Here is a 19,070-nt window from a genome sequence, read left to right on the forward strand (position 1 = left end):
ACAAAGCACAGACAATGGTACCAAAGTTCATCTGGAAAGAAGGAGGGGAAGAGGCGAGTGGTCAGGCAGCCTAGGCAAAACGTCTACATCTGGGGGAAACGGGTAGAGGTTTGGCAGCTCATACAATTCAAAACCTTTGCTTGCAGAGTTCTCCCTTACAGGGGGCCCTAAAGATACCTTTCCTTCCTCTAGCTGTGTACTAAAAGCCATAGAGGGGAGGGTGTGGAGTTAATGCTGCGTTAACTCCCACCGGGATACCCACACGGTTTGGAAGGGAATGTGCATTAGCATGTCTCGGCTTTCCCCAGTTTTGCCCTTGCTGTCAGCAAAGAATTGTTAAGAAACAGTCTGAGGATCTGCTGGGGAATTTCAAAGCAGGGATAGCTTGATACAGAGTATGTGTTGGCTCCTGGCTTCTCCTGCCCTCTCTGCCCAGCACATGCCCCCTTTCCCCAGGCCATGGCTATCAGTAGAATTATAGAAACAACACTATATTGGTTATTATTTTTTGTCACATCTGGCCCACATACCCCATAGAAATTTGCAGCCCTTTCCAAAGTTTTACACATGCAAAAAGTCAGGTTCTTACAGGTGGAAGCCAAAAGGCACAGTGAGAGTGTTTACCCAACTTGGCTGACAAAATCTTGACCAAAGCAGCCTGAAATATATTTGAGATAATTCTCTTTCCCTTGTTACTGCTGAATTACCTCTTAATAGGCTGCAGAGGGCTGCTGCCGCAGAGTGCAGTGTGGGCTCCCTTCCTGTTGATGAAAGGTAAAGTGTAGCCCCTTTCTGTCACATGAGGTGACACGGCTGTTCTGAGTAATTAGTTTTAAAAATACATATGTCTCCCTCTGTGGTACCAGAAATACTGACTAAAATCCAGAAGGAAATACCAAAGCAGCTGCAAACATGCTTCAGAAGAAATAGTTGCACTGTATAAAATTCCCACTGTTGCATTTGCAATAAAATAAGCAAGAAGGGAAAATTCCAGGGAAATAAGGGCTAAGAAGCTGTCAGATATTTTTACAAGCATTGTCTTTATTTAAACAGCAGAGATCTTGGGGTCGGGTTTGTTCCTTTGTTCTGCTTATACAGTACCTAGCACCATGGAGCTACGCTCGGGGTATCCTAGCTGTTGTTGCAGCCAAAGAGTACACAGTGCTGATCTAGACAGGAGCATGTGCTGCAGCGACAGATACCTCAGTGCGTGCTTGCTCTCTTGTATATTGGTAGCTGCAGTGGTAAGCGTGATGTGGACCTCTGTAAAAGGGGCTGAAAAAAGCCCATGTCTGACAACACTGAAGAAAGAAACCAGTAGATGAGCTAGTGGGAAAGAGAGGTGGGGTACAATTTAGAGAAGAGTGGGAGACACCTGAAAACTAACAAGGCATTTGAGTTTCAGACAGAACTGGACAAGAGAGCATTCTGTGTTTGACTGGACAAGATCAGCTGGATGTGAGCCAGAAGACACAGAGTTTAGTGCAGGTCCTGGAGAATCAAGGATGTGTACCAAACAGGAGGAGCTACTTTCTGCTGCCTTACCATGTTTCTCTGCAACCTGTACACTCATTTCCCTGCAGGTGAAAGGACCATTGGGCAGAACAGAGCAGTCAGCAAACTTTTTCAACTTGTGCTCTGCTTCCTTGCAGAGAGGACAGCGTGTAACCTTATTTTCAAGAAAAACTAAGCTCTGCTCCAACTGTGGATTGGCAGGTGAGTTAAGACAGGAATAAAAAAAAAAACTAGACAGCGACTCTTAGGAGAAGATAACGGGTGAGAGGCAACAGCTCAGGAAATCATGCTGCATGTTCCTGATTTAAGTAGCATATTCACTGCTTGCAAGGCAAGACAGGCAGGAACAGTGGTGACAGCAGAACAGATCTGCCTGAAAATAAGGCACTCTTGTGCGGTATCCCTCCTCCAGGGGAGCTCTTCTAATCACCTTCCCCTTATCCCTCTTCCAGCTGACCTCCTAGGCTCAGCAAATAACATCTCAGGAGGCTGCAGGAATCGGTGAACAATCAGTGGCCTCCCAAGGGGGCAGAATTTCCTTCCACCTAAATTCCACATTTGCAGCCTTTGCTAAAGGATGCACAATTGTCATTCATTGAACTTGTATTTTTGAATACTATTCCTTGCTTTTCTTTTACCCTGCCAACTTCAAATGTGATTTCAGAGGGGATTTTTCTTGAGTTCCAGCTGGCACCCAGTGTCTAAACAAACCCAGACCTCTGCCTGTTGGAGTGCCTGGTATTGCTTTACTGTTACCTTTCTCTGTTTGGGATTGGCTCACCTGCCGCTCACCTGCCTGAATACTGTGCAGAGGAAGATTCAGTGGAGCCTTTTGAAATGTCTGGAGGGATTTCTCCACCTGATCCCTATTTATTTTAATAGGGCATTTAGTTCTCAAGAGGTGTCTCTTAGACCTGGTAGTATGTCTCCAGAACTAATAGATGTAAGATTTTGGCCCTGATTCGGTTAACTCTTATTTTGGCTGTTTCTCCATGTATCCCTCAGAATTTGGGTTTGTGCTGGGTCTTGGTGTTGTCTTGTTACCGCCTGTGCGGAGACTACATTGTGGAGTTCAAGTGATGTTGTTTTGTGCTGTACTGTGGCATTTGTATTCTGCTTTTGTTTTGAGCTGGAGGGAGGAAAATCCAGAGGAATAGTTTAAATCCATCTGAAAGAGACTGCATTCCTCTCCTTATGTAGGGGCTTTCCCTGGCAAGACTGCTGTTGAGCTGTGTTTGCATTAAGGATCCCCATACCAGTACCATCCCAGCACAGAGTGCAAGTGGGCGCCGGATCCTTGCTCATTTTCTCTTCCCTTCATCTCTGTCCCCCGTGGCGAGTGTTGCTGTGTGCTATCATCTTCTCCACTGGCGGCTTGTAGTGGGGTGCGGTTAGGAAAGGGTTGTGTGGAAATTCCTGCAATGAGCCCCAGCCCTTCCACCCCCACGCACTACCCTGGGAGAGACCCAGATGAGCAAGGTGACTCATCCAAGGCTGGCTGAATCCTGGGGCTGCTTGCGGGGAGGGGGGGTATGAAAGGCCCCCAGGCAAGGCAGCCAGGCAGCTGGGGGTGGAGCTGCTGCTTGGTTTGCTGCTCTTTTTTACACAGCTGAAAGCACAGGGACCTCGTAGGGTGCAGGGGAGATGGTTTTCAGTTGGCTTGAGAAATCGGTAGGAGAGGGGCACTGCGGGGAGAGAGGAGGGGCACCTAATGGGATGCTTGACGCATCTCTGCCTTCTGTAGTAAGTACAGCAGGGCCAGTTAATGTCATTGTGTGCTGTGTCATGCCATTGCGGGGCTTCTCCAGCACCACTGCAGGTATCGTACTGAGCTGGCATGTAATGACTGACCTTGCTGCGTCCTTCCTGATCTGTTATGGTGGTGAGAAGGCAGGAGCAGTAGCAGCAGCAGAGGTATGTTTCGGATCTGGAGGTTAGCCACTGCCCCAGCTGTTGCTTGGCGCTCTCTTCTGAGCTCAGCTTCGAAGAGTCCCTGTCACAGCCTGGACCACTGTTTTTCATCCTTTGGTCTGCTGATCCTACCTGGTGTTTGGACTCTGAGCGTCTCTGGGATATAATCAGGGAAAGCAAGCCTGTTACCAGGAAATTTAAGTTCAGTCTGCAGGGGTCCAGTCCTTCACTGAAAATATTCAAGATTCAGCAGATCAGAAGCATGTGAAAACCAGTGGCTCAAACTTCCAGGTTTTTTTGCGTTATCTAAGCTACTTCTGGGGCAGGGTCCACACAGGGAGAAGACCTGGAGCCAGATACGGTCTGTGTCTTTGTCTTGTTCTTCAGACTAGGAGAGAATTGGTGCTGTGTGCCTCTGGAAGTGGTGATTGTGGAGAGCAGAAGTCAGGTCTGCTTTCAGGATTTAAATGGCTCTAAACTTGGGTGGGGATAAGGCAGGGAGAAGAGAATCCCCTCATTTCTTACCCCCTCCCTGGGAAATGTGGGGAAGGTACTGGCATTTGACTGTGCTTTTCCCCTGCCTTCTGGACGTCCAGGAGCACAGGTGTGTGCCTAGTAGAAATGTGTGAAGACATGTGCATGCTAATGGCACCTAAATATAGCAGCTGCTCTGTGCTCCTGTTAACCTGTCAAATGACTCCTCACTCTCCTGGGCTTTGTCAAATGATAGATATTACTCAACTCCATGACTAATTCCCCATGGAGGGCCCCTAAAGAGCTATAGAAAACAAGTCCTCTATTGCTCTGGGGTACAAACCATTATGTCGTTTTTCTGAATTCGGCTAATGAGAGGAGAAGCTCCTGTAGATAGACTGCAGACAGGGAGTCCTCCAGCAGGTTTTCTCCGTAGCAGCCTGGCGCCCTTATGAGGAGGCATATGCAGCATTTCTTGCAACGCTTTGAAACTGTATGCCTGGGTGTCTGCAGGAAAGACCAAAGCTGTTAATTGGAACTGGTGATTTCTGCAGGAGGAAGATGTGATGGAAACATGCCTAGGGTGGGATTTCACTTTCACTTTCATGGACTGCTCAAATGCAGATGCTTGCCGGGTAAAACAGAGCTGCTTAACAGCACACAAGGGGATCATGCGACTGCAGAGAAGTCTGTCTTCTTGGAACTGCAGGGGGGGAATTAGGATTGGCAGAGTCTAACTGGTAAAGCTTGTATTTAGCTGGGATTTTTGTTTTAACAGGCCCAGAAAATCACCAACTAAATAATAATTCGGGACCTTAAATTTGCTCTCCAGCACCTCTGATGGCAAAGTATACCCAAGTACATTTATTCAAGAAGGAAGACTGCCACCTGTTGAGTCACAAATTTCCCCTCCTTCAGAAAGCTTAGTATAGGGTGCAGCTCAGCATCATTCATGTGATGGGAAGGAGCCACAGCCTGAGGTGGTATACTCATGCAAGAGAAAGCAAAAGTGTATGTGCTAGAAAACTCTGTGGTTTTTATTTTCGTTTTTTACAGATGTGTTTTAAAGCAGTGAATGTCATTTGCAGAAGTTGACATCAGCAAGCTTCCAAATATAGACCCTTTTCTGGAGGAAGTTCTTTGTTTAAAAAAACGAAGAAAACCTACAAGACTTACAAATAGTTATGGGCAACTTATGTTAACATGGCTTTATGTACATTAGACTGTTTGATGATTTAGTGGCTTTGAGTAAAAGAAATTGCTAGACTTGCTTCAGAGTAAGTGTTGGCTGTGTGAGCAGGTTTGCTTCTTGAAGTCTCTGTCCATGGTTGGAGTATTGCTGGGAGCGACATAAGACCATGCTGTCTCTGCCAGCAGCACAGTGGCAGACTGTTCCCCACCTTAGGGAAATGCTTAAATGCCTAAGAGGGAAATACCAGTTTCCAGACAAAATGTTTCACCTTTAAAAACATGCCCCCCCTTCTCCTTTTTTTTTGTTCCGATTAATTTATTTCTTGTTTTCACTCCCGTGAGAGATGAAATTTTTTCCACCTGCTCAGAAAACTCTTACCTTTGGTATTTTTTTTTTCCTTTTCTTTGCAGCTTCTTGTTTTTTATGCTTTTGATGAATTATTTACCTCTCCTGGGTTTTTTTATTTTGTTTGGGTTTTTTTTAATATATATTCTCTTTGTGTTTATCTTCAAAACATACAACTCCCAATACTCCCTACTTCCATTCAGTACTCATCGGAGAGCCATTGTATTTGTTGGTCATTTATTTCCCAGTGTTATATTTTTATATACAGATGCATTGTAAATCATGCAGTATCATCTCATGTTGCTCCTGATGTGCTGAGCCAACCAGTTGTTTATTTCTGTGAGCAGTTTTGTGAGTACACACAGTCTGAGTGGAACTCGTGGTTCTGGGTGCTGCACAGTCACAGCGAATGATGAGCTCAGCCTCAGTGCCTGCAGAACACCTGTGTGAGGCAACCAGGTAGACTGCTTGAGTTCAGGACAAAGATACAGGTATAGGGTGTTGCACACAGTTCTTCACAGCCTGCAAGCAGCAGTATCAGATCTTCCTTCAGGTAATCACAAGTAGATCTCAGCTAGGTTTCTTTTTCAGGGGTGCACTGGTTACTGAGTGGTGGGAGCACCAGATTTGGAGACAGGACCATTCCGTTCTAGTCTTGGATTCTTTACCATTTTACTGTGTGAGGATGAGCAAGTTGTCCCACCATACTTTTCCTTGGTCTCACTTGCCTAGATGATGATGTAAAAGCACTTTGTAGCAAGAACTGCATGCCCTTTTTTGCAAAAGATGCAGGCCTTGAAAGTGAAAGGCTACAGACAACTGCAAAGTGCTGTTACTGATACACTAGAGTTGGACTTTAATGTTTGCGCATTGTGTGTGTTGAGTGAGAAGAATGGGTTTCACACTGTGATTCGAGGGGCTGCACCTTGTGAAGCTGATAATTGGTTCCTTTTTGTTGTCCTTGTTAGAGCTGTTGCGACGCCCACAGCAAGTTGTCTGTCTAACACCCAATTTTTTATACAGAGCAGCAGAGCTGGGAAGTTCACTGTACTGTCTCTGGAATAGGTTCCCTCTCTCCTGGCAGTTAATCAGCACATGTAATCTGGTTTCTGAGTAGGAGTGGGATATGAGAGCAACTTGATCTTGAAGGACTGACTTTCCTGTTGAGGTGGACTTTCAAATGTGTTCTGGTAGCTGCCGTGTAGCAAGCAGTTACTGTGAAGCCCATAAAAGTGCACCATGGAGTGAAACATCTGCCCACTACACCAGTAGGTTGTGGGAGATGCATCCTTGCCTTGATTAGCTTGTGTTAAGGATGAGTGTCATCCTCAGTCATGACATACCTCTTCCTGGTGCTCTCAGCCATGCAGCACTTTGATGGACTAAGGGCATGTCAGCCCTTAGCAGTGCCAAGGAGTGAGGGATTCCCCTGAGTCAAAGAAGCTAAGCAGGAATTTGGCATGCTTTTAGCCTCATGCCTGATACTCTCAGACTCTTTCCTTTCATTAATTCCACTCTGTGCTGCAGCTGAAGAGCACGTATTAAAACTCTAAGGAGGCATGTCTAGTAGTTGTTCAAAATCAGTTAATTTTTTATTGGATTTGAAGTCAGACTTCATGGGCCAAAGCTATCCCTAGAGGACTTGGGATGGGGAACTGCAGGCAGTCGGGACTTATTCTGGATAATTGACTTTCTCTTCTGTGTCCCCCCTCACTCTCAGATTCACCTAACAAACCTCCCTATCTTTGCTTCTCTGCAGTGCTGAGGCTGAGAGGCCTTTGTCCCCAGCAGCCCCAGACATCAAGATGTATTAAATTAAACATACACACACATCACAGGCCTGAGGCTGTTAACCCCCCATGCACACAATAATCCATTTGTGGTTTAAGTAGAATAACTTATGTTTGGACCGATCTAGCCCAATTCATTTCCACACCTGCGGGAGTGACCTTCAAAACTTGCTCGAGGCTCTGTCTCAAAAGTCGTTTTCTCATTAGTGGAAATGAAATGTATTGTGGAGCTATTGCTCTGTCTCTGCATCTCTGGGGAGATGAGTGCAGAATAACACTTCTAGTCCTGCCCACAAATCACACCAGGCCACCTCACTCCCAGACGGTTTTCTAGAAAACCTTCTTCCCTGACTCCTCCTCCCTTCCCCTCCGCAGTAATGTAATTAAGATTAAAGAAGGTCCTTGCAGCCTTTCCCCAAAGGCTGTGATGAGCAGGGGCTGCCATCTCAAATGCTTTGGGCGCCTGGGCGTGCCGGCGGGCAGGGCAGGGCCCTGCGGTGGCTCACGGCCTCCTGCCGCCACCCCCCAAGCCCACCACCCCCCAAGCCCACCACCCCCCAAGCCTGGCACAGTCTGCTCTGCCCCCTTGGTCCCCCTGATCACTTCATCTGCTTTTGCCTGGCCTTGTGGCTGGCCGGACCCAGGACTGGATTTCTTTTAAAACAATACAATTTATTCCCAGAATAAACATGCTGTAGGATTGCTTGGTCTGGTACTGGTGTTTACTTCCAGCTGACATCCCTCTCTTGTACTACTGTTAAGAGCATAAGGGGGAAAAAAAGCCCCAAACCCTCCTGTTGTGCTTCGAATCCTTGCCATCCATCAACCAGGGGTCACAGTAACTGCAGATCATATGCTCCGGTCTCAAAAACTGCAGGAAATCAGTCTTTGTTACATGGAAAATAAAGCAGTCTATGGGGAAAATAACCATAAATGTTCATTATTTGTACAGGAAAATCAATTTGTAGGCCAATTGACCAAATAAAGTAATACAATTTGCTGGGAAATCCCCCAGGTGTGGCAGGCAGATCATGAAGTGGAAATGGAAGCAGTGGTTTTTGTAGGTAGTTTGTGGTGGTTTGGGGGTGAGGGGGCTGTGGGGAAGGGGGACAAAGCTTTAGGAAAAGGAATAAAACTACAGAAAAGAGTCCCTTTAGCTGTGCAGCCAGTTGAAGGAAAGGTACTAGTGAGAGGAGGAGAAGGGGAAATGGTCCTTGTCATGCTTTAGTATCGCAGAGGGTGCTGGAAGGCGGTAGTGGTGACACCATACCCCATGTGGCAGCAAGGACGGTGCTCTCCTGATGGGTGACAGGCTACCAAGAGAGGCCCTGTGGAACGACGTGCGGTACATGTGCTCTAGCAGTAGGAGCAGAGGAGCAGCAGGCACACAACCTTCTCGGTTCTCCCTCTGTTGTCATCTACCCAGCAAATCTTGGGCAAGTCATTGCCATTGTGCAGGTTGTGTGTGTGGAGTAAAATCAGGTAGTTGCCCCAAAATGACTTTTAAGGGGGTTTGTTGAGTAGTAAAGGCTTTTTGCAGCCTTAGCACAGAACCGATTGTTTCTGAACAGTAACACGCAAGGCTGGTGATGGGCGCTCTGTGCCCAGGCAGCACTTTGTCCCAGGTGCATGTTGACACTGGTCAAGTTAAAAAAGCTAGGGATCAGTTTGTCAGTCAGTCTCTTCCAATTGCCTGAACCAGATCCTTTGTGCTTCCTTAAGCGGCAGCTGTGTGCCTGCGCACATCTGAAGGTAGTGAGATTAGGAGGCAGAGAGGGACACCTTCAGCTGTTTTTCACTTGAAAGGATGCATTTATGACCCTAGCACTAGAAGGCATTGCTAAGGTATTGTAGTCCGTTCCTGTGATAGTTAAAAAAGGTCCACAGAGCTGCTTTTCCCCACTGGATGTGCATATATTGTCTTTGGAAGTGCAACAGGCTGCTCCTGGCTCTGCAGCCCTTCTCTGTGTGACTTAGCTCATCACCTTATGTATCTTCATCACACTTTGCACCACTGTTAAATGGACCTCCTGCTCCTCACCAGCCTCCCAGATGTGTTAAACCCCCTTAAATAACAAAAGCTTATAAAACACGTGGTGCTTTCTAGATGAAAGTATTGCAGAACGGCAGGGTCACTGTAGCAGATGATAGGCTTGTTGCCTCCGATTTCACTTGCTTTTGGCTCTCGGTGACAGGGAAGAGGCTCCAGGGAAGCTATGGCTTCACTCTTGTGCATGCAGCAGGTGTCAGAGCTTTTGATTTGTAAAAAAGGGGCCTTTCAAAGCCTTGAGTAGGCTTGCAGGGTACCGTCTGTTCATACGAACTCCACCAACCGGGCCACATGTGTGAATGAACTGCACCTTACTCTGTTTTGTTTTGGTATTGATAGTTTAAAAGCATGAAGTCTACTTAAACACCAGGCATTTTTTTTTTTGCAAAAGTGGAAGCAATGCCTTAATTAGTATTTGTAGTTTTCTTGTTTGCTTTGGATTTTCAGTTTGCTTGGCTGTTGGAGAGTTGAGTCATTCTGAGGAAACTTTGTGGGCAGACCTGGCTGTTGCTTACTCAGTAAGTGGCAGCTCTTTCCTCAGATTCCTCTGATCTGCTCTTCAGTGCTGGCATCAGACTTGAAACACTACAGTATGGGGATCCATTTATATCTTTTACCAGCCTGAATGATCCCTGTGCAGGTGTTAACTGAATGCTTGCGCTTAAGGTTATTGAAGAGGCTTATCTACTGTCCAGGGAGGATGGTGCTATATTGCTGGGTGGTCCTGTCATGGAGGCAGATGTCGCTGATATTTGGCACCAGCCTCCTTGGGGAATACTAAGATGCAATGCAAATCTCTGGTTACTCTGTCTCCGCTGTGTGGAGCAGCTGCTGTTTCTTTGCTCTCGTCGGTTTGGTTGCTTCAATTTTGAGGGAAACTGCTGGGAAATATATTTCTTTAAAGCTGAGAAAAATTGCCCTTGGGTTAGTTTCCATCTCGTTCTGCCTGTGACAGGAGTGGTCCAGCTGTGGGGATGGACAGAAGACCTTTCTTGGGTTAGTCTTATGCCAGGGTGTTTGAGGTGAGTATGGCTGGGGTTAGGGACTGACAGCCTGCAAGTTCCACTGATGCCCCTATGAGTTTATGTTTTCGAAGTCATCGGTGATCATGGGACACTTCAGTATTTTGGAAGACCAGCTTAGGATTATGTTGGACCTGATGTTTCCAAAAGAACCAGCTGTAGCTCTCATTAACTACAGCAGCAGCAAAAGCTTCTGCCATATGGACAACTAAAGAAGAGGAGGAACTGACTCAACAAATCCAGGTCTGTCTCTCCCATTAAGTGAAGATCATAATGATTGAACTTTGTAAAACACACTGAACTGTTTAGATAAAGCCTGTTTTGGTTTCTATTAAAGCAGCAACATGCATTTTGGGAAGAACTGTTTTAACGTTTCTGTTTGATCTCTGTGAAAGTTGGTCTTTATGACAGTGAAGACTTATCAAAAAGAAAAAAAAAAAGCTCAAAACAGAACTTGAGGCAGAAATTGCACTCTACCCAATGAAAAGCTGCAGTGGCTGGTCCTCATTCTTGTAGGACCCGAACAAAGCCTGGTCTGTCTCCTTTTGGCCGAGCAGGCTGTGAGCCACACTTTGAAATTTCAAGAATCTAAAAAAAATGCTTTAAGCTTGTGTCTCCAGAGCAGAATAAAAGTATAAACCCCAGTCAAATTCCTCTTGATGAAATATTTTAGTCTTGCTGGGAAAGGCCATGCTCTCTTGGACCTGATGTAATGAAACTTTGGAGTGAAACATTAATACCGGGGGGAATGACGGACAATTATTTTGTTCTCTTGTCTTTCTGTTACTCAAAAGGTACTGCAGTGAGGTGTGTGAAAAGCAGGGAAAACGTCTGAAAGCTTCTGTGCCCTTTTGCTCCTTGTCTCTTCACTAGAGAGGAGGAGCAGGAAAGGAAAGAAAAAAGAGACAAATATGTAAGTTTTGCTTTTGTTTAAGAGATAGCATCAGTGTACCACATCCTCCGCTGGTTGACTTACTCCGTTAATACTGACGTACATTGCCTGAGGACCTGGCTTCATATCTGTGCTTCCTTCTTTGCAACCTCAAACTGAAATGGACAAAGTTACTTGATGTGGAACAGACACAGAAAACAAAGCCTAGGCCACTTTTCAGCCTTCTTCCAAAGAATTTTTGAAAACAGGTAGCTCCAAAGGACTGATAGATTTCCTATCTTAGAGTTGCCTCCCTTCAAAGACTGGAAATTCCAGTTGGCTTTTCCAGAAAAGCATAGCTCTCACTCTATTAACAAATTATCCCTTAGGCTTTATAACTCACTCAGAGGTAATAAATGGGAAATGTTCCCTTCTGTTCACAGATCTTGTTCATCTGTTTCTTTAGGGCTTCTGAAAATAATGTTGTTAATATTGATGGGAAGAGCAGCAGCTCTACTTCTGTACTCAAAAGTGTGACTTTCTTTTGGTTTAAAACATACATATTTTCTCCAATTACAGTAATACCTACAGCCCTGTTTCTATGCAGAGCCTCAGACTCAACACATTATTCTCTGCTCCAAAGAGCTTACAATGTAAACAGTACAGAGAAACAGGTACAAGTGAGAGAGAAAGTGTTACTAATGGCTTTTTCTAGCAGGGAGACTGAGCACAGTGGGGTCAGGTGAGTTCTCTGGGATCAACACCAGGAAATTGTGGTTAAGAGTAATTTTCTCCTTCGATATACTTTCCCTCTCTCCAAAGATAAAACACCCTAAAAATGGGCCTGGACTGTCTGTGCTGGAATTGGTATCTTCTGTCTTAAACCAGTTGATGACAACTCAAAACTATTAATGAGGAATCATTAGACCTCAGGAGCCGGCTGGAGTAGTTATTCCCAGAATCTGTTGTCCCCCTGGCTGCAGCTCTTAGACCTGCCTGGCTGTGCTGAGTTGCCTCCTCACGTTGCCTCTAGCCATTGCCAGAACTTGTAAACCACTTTCCTGAGACTCTGACAAAGAGTGCGACGTGGTCCCCAAAACCTGCAAAGAATCTTAGTAATCTGTACTGCCTTATATTTTTGCCTGGGCATGGCTGTCTGTTCTCTTCTGCTCTGTCTGTACTTCAGGCCATCCCTCCTGTGCCGGAACAACTTCCAGTGTAACACTGGTGTTACTGGAAAGTGATGATAAATAATCAGCTTATTAGTGGTCAGGTTAAAGGGTGGGACTGCGGCTGACAAGGAGGGGAGGAAGGCAGATGCGGCGGAAGGCTGTCGACTGTTGTTTTATTCATTCGTTCTTTACTGAACACTGTAGCAGGAGGTGAGATGAGAGCCTGGAGAGCTGCTTCTGTCTGTGACCTCAGCTTTGACGGAGATGCTGGTAAGCGCAGGGCAGCAGAACTGCGCCTGTACCGGATTTGCTCCCGAAACAGTCAGCCTGGTAGTGCGTTGGCCCAAACGCCTAATGAAGGCCCAGGGGAGAGTGGAGGATTATCTTGGAAGGCAACTTGACCCTTTCTTAGGTGTTTACACTAATCACAGCTGAAGGTAAATGCAGACTCTTGTCAGTTATCCTACAGGGGAATATGTGGGCTCCATTGCTGCGTGATTTTCCTAATTAAAGCCATTTGACTAGGTTTGCTATTCAAAAAAGTAAAAGGAAAATATTCCAGGCTCTCAGAACCTCCCCCTTTCCTTTTCCCTATCTTTATTATCAATAAAAAGAGAGAGAAAATGCTGTCTGGACTTGAGGATTTCCTTCACATATGGAAAAGATTTAGCATTCTTCAGCTCCCAGCATTGGCAGTGCACAAACGTCCCCTCTTACCTTCCCCCAGCATTCCCTGTCTGCTCCCTCTATTTCCCAGATCTACGTATGCAGAAAGAATGCGTGTGCTGTTGCTTCTGCAAGGGTGTTTTTTTAATCCAATAGAAACTATATTTGAGAGTTGAGTCACAGGCACGTGAATCGTCTTGTAAACAGCTTTGATATTTTTATCGGTGGGCAAACTCTTTGTGCATTTGCATTTTTGTGCTTTTTTTCTGGTACTGATTTGGATGCTGAAGAAGCGGTGTCCATAGGGACTGCACCTGCTCAGCCTCCTGGGTCAATTCCCAATGGGATCAAATGTCCAGAGTTTGGCTGGCAGTTAATGTGGACTGGCAAAAGCTTTGCTTTCATGTGCATTTTTTTTTCCATGGAGCTTTTTGTCTTGCAGCTCTCATAGCAAAGGCCTTTCCATTGCTGGGATCAATTAAATGTTCACCAGGGACTCTCTCTGCAAGGAATCTTTCCTTTTCTGGCTGACTTTGAATGTCACACCAGGGCGTTCAGCTGTTTTGACCTTGTTGCAGTAGCTCCCAGGGCAGGAAACCTTTCCTAACCCTCCCTTCCTGTCTCTCCCCCAAGCCCTGTGCTCTCTGCCCGTCATTCCATCTGCAGGCTCTCCCAGGGCTCTTATGCAACAGTTTGGGTTTTGGTATTCTTGGCTGGGAGAACACGGCTCCAGGGGAGAGCTGTGAGGGGGTTGGATGGGTGGCGGGAGAAAGATTTTATTTTGTAATGCTACTGACCTTGCTTAGCCACACACAGCGGAATTTTCTCTCCGCTCTTTGGAAGGGGAAGAAACATCACCACGGTTTTCTTTGCCATCTTTCTGATGGTCCTTTGCTTTCATGACAGAACGTTCAGGCTTCCAGGCTTCACCACTCAGGTAACCTACCACTGTTCCCAAGTTGTTGGGCTTTTTTTATTTGTAGTTGCATCTCTAGACTTGGGTAATCAGTAACTTTAAATAGCGTTGGTACCCATCTGATTTTTCCTGGGGAAAGGAAATATGCCTGCCTGTGATTTTTGAAAACAAAGCAACCCCCCACCCAGACAATACTTTGAGAGGCAATGAAAGCAATTAATGGTGTCAAAAGACCCTAGGAGGGTGAAGTGGTGAGTGACTGAGGGCTGGAGTGACGCAGGAATGGCTGGGTGGGTAGCTGAATGTGTCTGGGGAATAGAGGGTTATTGACTCAAACTCCAGCTGTGCTTCGTTAGCTGGAATCATAACCCACAAAATTAATATTTAACAATGTATAAAGGGAAGGGAGTCCTAATACGTGAGGCAGTTCTGCAGTGCCCTCAACACTCACCCTTGCAAAAAGCTTTGGAGAATTGCAGAGACATTTTACTTTTTAGTACACTAATTAAAGAGAGGGTAAGTGATACTCCGTGTTCCATGCCCCCACCCTCTATCCAAGGGGTGGGGGAAATCCTTGTGTTGTGAAAGGAAGGTGCATGCTCTGAAGAGGTTTCCTCTGATCTGAGTCAGCGTTTGTCCTGAAAGCAAACATCTTTGCTCTCAGGCACCGAAGAGGTTGTTGGAGGGTTTGTTGCAGGGAAGGGGAGAGTACCTGTGCAGTAGCTCTGCAGCAGCATTTTGAGGGGCTAGCTATATTTCACCCCCAGACGTATGTGTTGAGGACAGGTCCTCAGTGGGGATCCTGTGTTCCCCCTGTGCATAGGAGATGTTATCTCTTCCTTGTATCACCTGTCTGTAGTCCCTGTGCCAGGGGGCTGGCAGGCAACCTGGCTCTGCTGGACCAAGCTATAAGACGTATTTACGGCTGCGTATACTTCATCTTTTTGCTGGAGGTGCTGCACCTGTACTAACAGCTGTTGGCTCTGCAGCTATAGAAAATGCTCCTCTGACCTGCTGGCCAAAACACTCCTACTAGTTTAAGCAAGCCAGCTGGCAAAGCGCACCTTCCCCCTTTCCTTCATGTGTGTAAAAATGGAGTTACTTAACAGGGGGGAGCTGGAGTCCCAAGATGCCTGGCTCTTTGGTGGCAGGAGATTATTGATTGTTTTTTTTTCCCAAGCATGAGACATCCCAATGAATATCAACAAATTGGGAGGCAGTTTTCTTTTTCAAAATATTCGAACTTTCTTATAGGGTTCATGGTTCAACATCAGCATCCCTTTAAAGTATGAGATCACTCTGTAATGGCACACAAACACAAGCTTTTTAAATGTGAGATTATAAGGCTTACATCAAATATCTATAAATCGTCATGCACCTCCCCATACATAGCGATGCCACTGCAGTCTCTGGGTGGGTTCTCGTACGTAACACCACTCTGCTAAGTGCATACTTCACTACCTGCCGCTGTGTGGCAAGTGATAGTTGATAACTCTGAATCTGAGTAACTGTAGGTATCTTGATATACTGCTCAGTTCTGTAGGTACATTCCTGTCCTGTAAGCTGTCTGTACAACTGGCAAAGGACTTCAGCAAAAGCCAGGGTCATAGCAATGAATCCTTGGATAGAGTGCTTCTCACAAATGAGTGGTTTTTATTTGCAGCTTGGACCAGTGCCCTTTCAAGTCAATGGAAAGACAATTGATTGTAGCAGGTTCTGGACCAGGCTTCTGGCTACTTTTGTGCTTAATTTAAAAGTAATGTGTATCTACTGGTGAATGCCTCTAAACAGATTAAGAAAGCGCAATTGATTCAAAACTGACTATAGGTGAACATAAAAGGCAAAATTGATTGGCTAAGTCTATTTTAATTTTCTGGGAATGGAGAAACGTAATAAATAAATAAATAAATAAATAAATAAAATGCCCCAATGGCAGAAATACAAAGTAAACACAACTTTAAAACATGTGTTGCTGGTGCTGGAATGCAGATGCTTACGAGGGCACTGGAACCACTGTGGCCCTGGTTCGGATGTTGTCCATGTCTGGGCCCTGGTCAGAACAAAAGTACTACTGTTTATCTGTGGTACTGTGGTATCAGAGGTTGCGGCAGATGCAGATTCTGTTTTCCATTCTTTTTCATTCGTCTTTTAAGGGAAGAAGCTTTCTGTGTGTTAGGTGATACCTGTATAGGTAGGTATATGCCTATTTGATTATTACATAATTGGTGCATATATATGTGTGTATATATAGGTGTCTGTATATATGCAGCAGCTTTAGGTGTAGGGATACAATTTACAGAAAGGCAAAGAATAAGCATTCTGGGGAGCAGGGGGAAGGGGGATCCTGTGTTCCTGGTCTGATGGGCTGTTTCTCTAGGTTTAGTGCCTCCCTGTTTGCTGCACTCTCACTCTTGTTAAGGCTGATGAGTCCCTGGGCAGTCACTGAGACCTGGTAACTGCTCAAAGGTACCATAATGACCATAAAATGATTTTTAGTATCTGATCAGCGCTGTTCTCTTTAGCTTGTGAAGTCACAGCAGAGAGTGAATTGCAATTATTTTGAAGTGGAAATTTGCACACCCTCCGTCCCCTCCCCCCTTAATTGTTATGATAAATTGCAACTTCAGAAAACTATGTAAAGCTTTGGTGTGATAAAGCTCATGCTGATATCAAACCCTAGCTTTTCATCATGACAGAAATCCAGTGCAAATACTGACCTCCTTGCTTTTTCTTTCCTTCCTCTCACTCTTCCCTTTCTCTCCTCTTCTGTTCCCTACTGCCCTTTTGACGCTGTGCTAGCTACAGTTACTAAGGTGGCTTCAGACAGAGGTGAGCTTTGCACATTTGCTCTATGCACTGGAGCAGAAAAGGGGGCAGGGGTGGAAATCTATCTGTACGCGAAGAAGTATTTAAGGCTGGGAGATGCACTGTTTGTGTTGCATGTTCCTCCTGGGGACAGACAGTGAGAAACCTCTTTGCAAAGGGCCATGTGAGTGGGTCTCTGCTGCTGTTTGAGGGGAGCCTGCAGGGGCAAGGGAAAAGCACTTGCTGTTTGTCACATAGATGCAGTTGGCTCCTCCCACCATAGCAATTCATCTTGTGCAGGTGGGTCTCTGGGAGCCCCCAGCAGTAATCAGAGTACGGATATTCTCCTGTGTCTGAGTCTGGGCATTTGGATTCACTACAGAGCCTGCTGCAGCTTTTGTATCCAAGTTTGGTACTTGGGATACTTGGAGATGTGGGAGCATTCACCTTGTTGCTGTCCACAGGTGTGTTTTTCCTCTTTGCATCTCTCTCAAGAGGAAAGTGCGTGTCTTTTTCCTTGTATACACGTTTTCCCATTTTTAAGCCAGTTTGGCCCACTGTGCTTTGCTCCCTTGGGTGTCTGCTGTTCACAGACAGCTGCGTTCTTGGCTTGGACGTGCATCAGAATGGAAAAGCTAATGTGCCTCCTTGGGGTGATGCCTTCCAGATGGATTTGGCTAATTATCACAATGATTAGGGCTCCCCTTTAATGACCACAACTGGAATTTATTGACAGAGGTAAACAAGAAGTTTTTGTTTTGTATTTGTGTAAAGTTCTTAATTTGTTTAATTAAAAAAACATGGGCTCTTCTATCACTTAGTCTTCCTCTGTTCTCCCCTGCAGAGAGCCTGACTGGCTTTCCCAGGACGTTTTCATTTTCCTAGGTTTAGCTGCAAAGTTGGAGTCGATGTTTCAGAGAAACTATTATTAGTTAAATGTTACTCTGTACTTACTTGATCTCTTTCAGACACCTTCCTTCCTTTTCTTCCAATCCTTGCTAAAAATGGTTCTTTTCTATGACTTGTCCTATTGAAGGAAGTATGCCTACATACCTGTACAAAGAATGTGCATGAAACTGTGCTTTCCTTTGCTTTGCTGTGGTTCCCTTCCTAATTTCATGATTTTGTTTGCTAAAATTTTAAATTCTGTGAGCAATGACATTACAGTCTCCCTGGATTTCCAATGTATACCTTCCACTGTAAGTGCTCATATTATGGCTCTCTGTCTTGGTCAATCACAGATCAAGCTGGATACCCCAAGTTCTAGAAACAGGGTCTATCACAGTGAGACCTAAAAACCCAACATGCTGTAGCTAGGCTCATACCTTCTTGTGGATCAGGCACAAAGGGTGCAGGGGCAGAGTAATAGTTGCAGAAGAAAGGAGGTTTGGACCAGGGTCATGCTGTGCAAGGTTCCGTACACAAATACACATGCAGTGGAAAAGCAGCTTGTGCCTCCTGGGAGTTTTCCTCTTGTTTATTTGTGTCTTGTCAGAAGTGGATTGTTGAGGGGGAAGTATGCTGCCAGGACCACCTAGGGAAAGGCTGCACAAGGCAAGACCTGCTAGATTCATCTGAACATGCAAATGAACAGTGAAAAGTAGCCTCAGTAATTCCCGTTTAAATTGATGTGGACTGTTCACTGGTGTGAGAGACAAACCTGCTGCTGGCTGGCATAGGCAGTTTTCCCTTTGCAGTCCAAAGTGTTCTGGATTACTTGGATCCCATCTTCCCAGGGCTACTGGCAAAGGTTTAATTTAACCTATTTTGCTATGTTAATGTGCAACATTTGGTAGGAAATACTCTGGAGAGAGAGATTGGTGCTAATTCTGCTGCCGTCTTCCTTTCCTGTTGGTGTAGAGGAGACACAAGCTAGGAATGAAGAGGTGGGGAGAGTGCATGACTTGAATATTAGAACTGGAAGAACTAGATGTAAATATGCCCCTGCTGAAAAGTGTTTTGCAAAGCAAACACAGCCAGTGTCCACCCGGCATACCAGTTTGAAACCTGCAAAGACTTAACAGCATTGCCTTCACGGGGCAGCTGTTTGAGAGGAGCTGCTTGGTTCTGGGTTGCCTAACCAAATTCTTGTTTTCTTCTCTTTTCCTCCTGCCCTTTCCCATTCCAACTAATTCCATCCCGTGCCAGAACCGGGGTCGCCTGGCAGAGAAGAGGACGATCCCCCTACCTCCAACCAGGATCCTGAAGAAAGAGCTGACCTCAATTTTCTCACACAGTGATGACAGTGAAGAGAGTGATAAGAGCAATGGTCAACACCCTGAAGTAAAGCAGGAGGAGGATCTCCATATCAGTATCATGAAAAGAAGGTACTTTCCTGCTA

General features: G+C 45.5%; 1 protein-coding gene across 7 annotated transcripts in view; it reads left to right on the forward strand.

The window, feature by feature from the left end:
- The window catches only part of SAMD11 (sterile alpha motif domain containing 11), a 158,603-nt gene that overhangs the window by 47,344 nt on the left and 92,189 nt on the right, over positions 1–19,070 (forward strand). For 6 of the 7 annotated variants that reach the window (XM_055705922.1, XM_055705924.1, XM_055705923.1 and 3 more), the window contains one exon: positions 18,878–19,056. In XM_055705922.1, coding sequence (XP_055561897.1) covers positions 18,878–19,056 — 179 coding nt within the window. Of the gene's footprint in view, positions 1–13,821; positions 13,946–18,877; positions 19,057–19,070 lie in introns of those variants that run through there. The other variant, XM_055705927.1, reaches the window with a different exon arrangement.

Source organism: Falco cherrug, chromosome 3 (genome assembly GCF_023634085.1).
Source record: "Falco cherrug isolate bFalChe1 chromosome 3, bFalChe1.pri, whole genome shotgun sequence".
Classification (NCBI taxonomy): domain Eukaryota; kingdom Metazoa; phylum Chordata; class Aves; order Falconiformes; family Falconidae; genus Falco; species Falco cherrug.